The sequence below is a fragment of the Chroicocephalus ridibundus genome, chromosome 16 (assembly GCF_963924245.1).
Source record: "Chroicocephalus ridibundus chromosome 16, bChrRid1.1, whole genome shotgun sequence".
Taxonomy (NCBI): Eukaryota; Metazoa; Chordata; class Aves; order Charadriiformes; family Laridae; genus Chroicocephalus; species Chroicocephalus ridibundus.
In genome coordinates, this window is record NC_086299.1 from 7,651,809 (window position 1) to 7,659,240 (window position 7,432).

The window sequence follows — 7,432 nt, forward strand, 5'->3', positions numbered from 1 at the left end:
TCGTGCCTCGGGCCATTTCTTTTCCTGCTGTCTGCCCCAGCGGGATGTGGAAATACATTTCGGGGTGGGGCAGGGCACAGCATAGTTCTCTGGGGTTTTTTTTTCAAGCCAGGACAGAGTCAGAAGGGAACAGGTTTCCCCTGTCTTATCACTGGATGCCAGCGTCTCAACAATCCCAGAAACCACAAAACAAAGGCAGAGACTGAGATGTCATCCAGTCTGCAGAAACTAGAGCTGAGTCAGACACGGAGACCACTCTATCCACCCCCAAAAATTCCAGCTGTGATAACCAAGTGCCTATTAAAGGCTACATTCCTAGTTTTGTGCATCTTTTGGGAAAAGCCTGTTTCTGAGTCAGCATCCTCCAAGCTGCTGAAGTCCTCCCTTCCCTCGGAGGGTTCTTCTGACTGCCCTCTGTCCTTCCCCACCCCCTGAGGAACCAGTCGGTTCCATCCTACTACCTTCACATCTGGCCAGCTTCCACTACCTCTGTGGGTCATTGCGAGGGACCCACAGCTGTTCTTCTTTTCCCTTCAGTTGGTTGGAATATAGTAGAATTTGCAAGGTAGGCTGAAAAATCTTGGTTTGCCTAAGTCTGTTCACAGCAGGGCTGGCTTACTAGTGGGGAGCAGCAGGTCAGCATTCCCCAAATCTCCACAGCAGGCATCAAATCTAGATGTTTTTTTGGTTAAGTTCCTACAGTGTCATGGACAGATGGGTTCATCACAGGCGGATGGATTCCCAGCCCTCCCAGTAGCCCAGCATCTCTCTCTGCAGAAGAGGAACTGCCATCCCCTGCCCAGTGGTCACTGCAGTGAGGTGCCAGCGGCGCCCAGTTACAGCCCACCCAGCACCTCATGCCGTCTCCAGCTGCGGCCTCCTGATGCTTCTTATCTTGAAGAGGTGAGTTTGTAAACTCCGTCCTAGTGTTCCACACTCTGCAGGCTGCCAAGAAGGCAAATGGCATCCTGGGCTGTATCAAGAAGAGCATCACCAGCAGGTGGAGGGAGGTCATGCTCCCCCTCTGCTCTGCCCTGGGGAGGCCACATCTGGAGTGCTGGGTCCAGTTCTGCGCTCCCCAGTTCAAGAAGGGCAGGGAACTGCTGGAGAGGGGACAGCAAAGGGCGACCAAGATGCTGAGGGGACTGGAACACCTCTCTAATGAAGGAAGGCTGAGGGATTTGGGTCTCTTCAGTCTGGAAAAACGACAGCTGAGGGGGAATCTTATCAACGCTGATAAATACTGAAAGGGGGGGTGTCAGGAGGATGGGGCCAGGCTCTTCTCAGTGGTGCCCAGCAACAGGACAAGAGGTAACGGGCACAAACTTGACCATGGGAAGTTCCATCTCAACCTGAGGAGGAACTTCTTTGCTGTGAGGGTGGCAGAGCCCTGGCACAGGCTGCCCAGAGAGGTGGGGGAGTCTCCGTCTCTGGAGACGTTCCAACCCCACCTGGACGCGTTCCTGTGCCACCTGCTGTGGGTGACCCTGCTCTGGCAGGGGGTGGGACTGAGTGATCTCCAGAGGTCCCTTCCCACCCCCAGCATTCTGGGATTCTGTGATTCTGGGATTCTGTGAATGCATGGCGGGGGTCCCGGCTTGCCTTTCTCCAGGCTGGAAGAGTGGTTGGTTGCAGCAGGGCTCTGAGCCCTGTGCTCTGTGATGGGGTGCATTTTTGGGAGCACCAACGAAGGGCTGATTCCTCATGTGCCATGTCCCAGGACTGCAGTGCTAAGTCATCCTCATCAGCGCATCTCTTTCTTTTCAGGTCTCTTCTCTGCAAGAGGAACATCTGGGCCCTTCATTGCACCCACCAGGTGAGACTCTTGGGATGCTGCTTGGGACGCTGCAGCCCACCCTGCCTCGCCGTGTCTGTCTCCGTAAGCGTCACTCAGAGCAGGGCTGAGGGAGCGTGGGGACTCATGTGTGCCCTGCCTTCCTCCTGCTTCCCCATGCTGGGACCGAGCCTGTCACCCTGCCCCTTGCCTGTGGCTGTCTGGTGGAGGCCATTGCCTTGGCTTCCACTCACTGCCACCGGCTCTGGACACCCATCACACGCGGTTTGTTCTATGACACACTTGCAGCTTCCACCGCTTTGCCCAGTTATAGCAATTTTGCTGACCCCGTGTGTTCCCTCTGCCGCCAAAGGAGACTCCAGCCCTGTGGGTTGCTCAGCAGCTCTCTGAGCGCTTCGGTCTGTTTTTCTGCAGATGGGAATTTTGGCACTTACGACCTGCCGGACGCCAGCTGCCCGAGCCCCGACTCCCCAGCCTACCACGACTATGCCGAGCTCCAGAGCTTCCAGAGCGACTTCAGCTATGACAACCTGTGGGAAGCCGAGGCCAAGGAGCCGGGCACCCCGCACGCCTCCCCAGCCCCCGGCCAGCAGTTTTACCAAGCCTGAGGGAACTCCTCCATAACAAGGCACGGAAAAAAACCCCGGGCTCTTTTCTCACTGGGTTTCCCTCCAGGGTGAGGAGCCTGGGGCGTACAAAGCACAAGACTCTACGAAATGTCCTGGCAGGTCCAGAGTTCAAATTTCTCCCCTAAATCTGCGGATGGGGCTAAAGCACAAAAGCTCTGGAGCTGGAGGAGCAGCGTGTGTGCCATGCTAAGGAGCACGCCCTGCGTCTGCCCCGGCTCGGGGAGCCCTGGTGAGGGAACGGCATTGCCCCCCTGAAAATAAAAGGAAGAACAAAAAAGCTGGTCAGGCTCCCTCAGCTAAAAGGAAGTGAGTGTTTAGATGGAGCAATCACTCAAAGGCCGAAGAAAAGGGCTGGGTTAGTTTGATAATAATTTTTACCAGAGCCCTCAGGCTGGTCACTTTGAGGATGCGCCGATCCCTGAGAATAGCTGTTAAGCCAAACCTTGTCCCATCGGGCTCTGAAGTCAGCAAAGATGCATGAGATGTAAGGTTGGTAGCAATAGCTGTGCTCATAGGATTGTCTTCCTGCAAGATCAGACTTATCTGACAGACATGGAGAGAAAAAAAAAAAAAAAATCCCGATCTGGGCAGAATGGGATATTCTTTCCACTTTATGCAAAAAATTCTTTCCTGCCAGTGCTGGTGCCAAACCATGGTGGTGACCTGCAACGTGATGAGCCTGCCGCCTTGGCAGACGGAATCAAGAAATGTGCTGCCAGCAAATATGCCAAGTGGCTTGTGTTTACCAAGGTCTTCCCTGGAAAGGATGCCCTAGAGTCCTCTCGCAGGGGCTGCCTCCTTTCCTCCCACCCCTCTGCACGTTACCGGACTCGCACTAAACGCTGCCTGGGAATATCTAGGCAGGGAGGGAAGGAAGAATATTCGCTACAAGCCAAATTCACTACGGCCATAATGCTCCGGTGATCAGAGCAATGCCATCGTGGGCTGCCACCTCTCTCTTTTCCCCTCCCGAGCAGCAGCAAGAGCAGGACACAAACAAGAGGGGACAGAGTCTCAGTGCTATTGTTTTCCAGCCTCTTAAGCCAGATCCTTTAGCACATATAAGGTCAGCAGCAAATCCAAATGTTTTTACCTGAGGCTCTAAATTCTTAACCTTTGTTCCCTAAAGAGGCTGCAAACCAAACATATTAGCAAAAAAATCTCAATTTTCATTCTTTCACTGGTGCAAACAAAACAATCCCGGAGCTCTTTGTACTTGAATATCTACGTATTACATTGTACTTATATGTTGTTGGTTTTTTTTCAGAAGGTGTCTAACAAAGTTTACATGCGAGGTTTGAGTGGATTATATGTATTTAACGTGTAAATGTGGCTGAGTTGAAGATCTATTTAATTTTCTAGCTGTGGATGGCATTCAGTACTGTAGAATGGGCAGCTGTCTGCACATTCGTGTGTGTGTGTGGGTTTGGGTCTTCTAGCTGTTATTGTTTTATTTCAGGTTTACTCTCATTTGGGGAAGATTTGTACCTAGTAACTTAACCCCCAAAGGATCTATTTATTCGAACAAAACGGCCCTAGGGAGGGTCGGAAGCACATAGTGTGCTGGGAGGCAGCTGTGCTCACGAACACGCTGACTTTGAAGACGGTCATCTTGATGTTTTTAATTGGGTTTCATCAGCGATATCTGCAACGCCTCGAAAGGAAAAAGCCCCTCCCTATTGCTGTAAAAATTCCCTGGTGGATTTCTGTGAGACTGGACTATTGCAATACACATTCTTCTGGAATACTGTTCTTCTCTCTTTCTTTGCCATCATCTGGTTTAGTGGAGGTGAATTTTTGTCCGCCGTGGCTTCCTCCCTTGAGGACTTTGGGTCCAGGAGGATTTCCAGGGTGCCGACTGTCTCTAGTTCAGGTCAGGCACTTGTAAACACCTAATCCGAGAGCAAAGTTTCCCCTGGCTAGAGTTTTAATGCCAAAGCGAATCGGACTTTGCTTCAGCCCTGCCTTCTGGGGGTCTTGGAAAGGTGCTCTGTAAAAATCCGTGGCGGGGTCCAAATGGCGCTGTGCCCTGGTGCAGCTGGGAACGGTGGTGCCACGCTGTGAGTCGGGATGGTCTGCGCTGTCTGCTCTCCATCCCGGGGGAAAACTGGGTGAACAGAGTGGGACTGGGGTCAGATACGGAGCTGAGCCCTCTGCGGGCTGCCAGCTGGGGCAGGCTTTGGCACTGCCTCTGCCCTTTTGTCAGTCTGACTGTGATGGTTTGGGCCGAAATGGCCACTGAAACGAATGACAGATGCTCTCCCCCATGCTCTCGCCTCATGGCAGCCGCTTTCTAACGAAGCCAGTTGGGAAGAGGAGCTGGCCACGGCAGGGGCTTGCTTGGCAAGGAAATATTGCCTTGAGGACTGCATCCAGATGCCTGCAGGCCACGTCTGTCCCTGCATCTGCTCTGGGCAGAAAACCAGGTGTCCTGGCTGCCTCCGCAGAGGGTGATCGCTGCAGTTGGGTAACCTGAGGGCTGGGAGCAGCAGGGCAGGCAGAGGGCTTGTCATAGAATCACAGAATGGTTTGGGTTGGAAGGGACCTTGAAGATCATCCAGTGCCACCCCCTGCCCTGGGCAGGGACACCTCCCACCAGCCCAGGCTGCTCCAAGCCCCGTCCAACCTGGCCTTGAACCCCTCCAGGGATGGGGCAGCCGCACCCCGGTGGCTGCTGGAAGGCAACAACACTTGGGAAGATGGAGGGTGTTTGTGCTGTGGCCAGAGGTGCTCAAGAAACGGAATAACAGCTCTCCCAAGCTGCCATGTGTTGAGCGGTGACAGTGACACGCACACACACAGGGCCACCGGTAGCAAGGTGCAAGACCCTGCTTTCAAAACTCTACAGAGACAAGACACAACTTCTAAAGCGATTTTAAGCCCTGCTCCCAGAGTGGCAACTTTCCTCCCCGGCTCCATCTGGGCTAAATTTGTCACTCTTTCAGAGGCTGCCCTTTCAACGCGCAGGCTGCTCATTTCTCACGCTTCCAGCGCGCCTTTGTGCGCAGCTGCCGTGGTCTGTTTGGCTCTTATTTCGGGTCCTGAACTCCCATCTCTCTGTTCGTGCCTCCACCCCTGAGTTACTGCCCTGTTCCTGCAGTACTTCTGGGGCAGAGCATAGCTACTTCCAGCCCCTGCCCGGCGCGGAACATAGCGTTTCGGGATGAAATGCGAGCGTGCCCTTAGCAAACGGCCACCATCGGGGACTTGCACCAACAGGGAGAGGGGTTGTGGGTGTAAATAGGACCCAAGGGTCCCATCCCTGAATGCTGCTGGCCAGTTGACCACTACAGCCCTGCCGTTTCTTCACTGCTATCCTGGAGGAATTAAGGGTTGTGATAAGAAACTGCCACTGAAATGGTTACACGGCGCCTGCCATACGAGCAGCTAAAGGAGTTTTACCCTTTTCCCCAGCTGGGTTTAGCCCCCCTAGAAGAAGCCCTTCTTCCCGCTCTCCCTCTATCTGTCCCTACTTTAGAAGGCTGTACAGCTTTGCTAGGCTGGTATAATTGGCACAGAGCAACTTATGAGTGCGTACAGGCCCTACAAAGTTTCCAAAGCAGCCCCCATACGCACCAGCTTGGTCAGTTCGCACAGCCCAGCGCCTCAGCACAGCCCGGTTTCCCAGTTGAGCCGTCGGTTTTGCTGGCCATTGGTTTTCCCCTGATGGTTTCCTCTCCAGATGCTGACCCGGGCGACTCCGTCGCAGGTGGGGACAGGGCTGTGTTTGTGAGCTCTGTTCACACACACCTGCCTTTGTGACCGTGAAAACCCCCTTTCTCTTGCTTTTGCTCCAACACACTTCTCAGCAGATTCAGGATTTAAAAATCGAGGGTTTACTTAAAGCGGCACTAGATGTCTCAGTGCAGCTGGAATTAAAAAGGAAACTGTACTGCCTGTAAACACACAAACTACCTCTCTTCTCCTCAAAAAACTGCATTCATCCTTCACAGCCTGGCCGCAGCAGAAATACAGCCCGACCCACGTCGCCCACAAACTGCAGCCCCAGCTCTGGAGCTGCCAGCAAGCCTGCGCACATCCCGCTGCTCGGCTGGGTCACAGGATAGCTGCAGCGTTATTCACAGAGGCAGATGAAAGGCATGAGCTGGCACCAGCTGCCAACAATTCACTCTCTGACAAATGATCTCTCCACCCCCCCCACTCCCTCCAAGCGCTAAAAGTCGTGAATCAGGTGTCCCCCCCTTCTGGAACCATAGCTGGAAAACCAGAGCAGTTATCGAAACACCACGGGCTGCTGTATTTCTTTCTGCTTTCTGATTCCCAAGCCACACTTTCAAATGTCTTTTTCTCAAAGAATAAACAGCAGAGAGGTGTTTTTTAAAAAAGAAAGTGGAGCCAGTGACCTGCTTGTTTGGCTTCAGGAGTCTGGAGGAAAAGCCCCCATAACCGGCCAGCTCCCGCTCCTCCGCTGTGCGGGGACTTGCCCATCTTTTTATCGTATTTCCAAAGACACTTGAGGTTTGGGAATTCCTTTGGGAGCGTTTTGTACGGACGTGTCTCTTCCTGTCAGCAGCTGCCTGAAACCACAGCTGAGGTCGGGGAAGGACCCTCTGGGCGAACCTGATGCCTGTTCCTGCTTGGAAAACCCAGCACCTCCCTTAAGGAGTTGAAGACGTGCAGGATTTGCTCCAGTCTGGGATGAGCAACTCCCTCACTGCCCTGTGGGTGGGGGAATCCACCAAAAGATGTCGTGCTCTCGCACGGTGTACGAGGGCCAGCTGAAACAGGGAGGCAGTTCTTGAGGGTGCACCTGCCTGACTTTTTCATCTGCTTGGCAAGATAAGGTGTCAGATGTGGGAGCTACGTGCAAGGCGAGGAAGTGGGGTGGGATGGCACGGCTCCCACCTCCAGCGCTGACGCTCTCCTTGGTGAAGGGAAAACGGTCTCCCGGCAGCGAGGATGCACTGAAAAGGTCGTTTCTATTGCGGTGGCTATTGCAAAAGATGGTGAGTTCCTGGCTCCTCCCTCCGGGGTGAGATACAGGCAA

The 7,432-nt window shown here is 53.6% G+C and overlaps 1 protein-coding gene across 1 annotated transcript in view; it reads left to right on the forward strand.

Moving 5' to 3' along the window:
- Window positions 1-3,945, forward strand: part of PLEKHN1 (pleckstrin homology domain containing N1) — a 28,745-nt gene extending 24,800 nt beyond the window's left edge. The window contains exons 14-16 of the mRNA XM_063353790.1: window positions 694-903; window positions 1,768-1,816; window positions 2,210-3,945. Of these exons, the coding sequence (XP_063209860.1) occupies window positions 694-903; window positions 1,768-1,816; window positions 2,210-2,403 (453 nt within the window). The 3' untranslated portion in view covers window positions 2,404-3,945. The remainder of the gene's footprint in view (window positions 1-693; window positions 904-1,767; window positions 1,817-2,209) is intronic.
- Window positions 3,946-7,432: the final 3,487 nt, after the last annotated feature.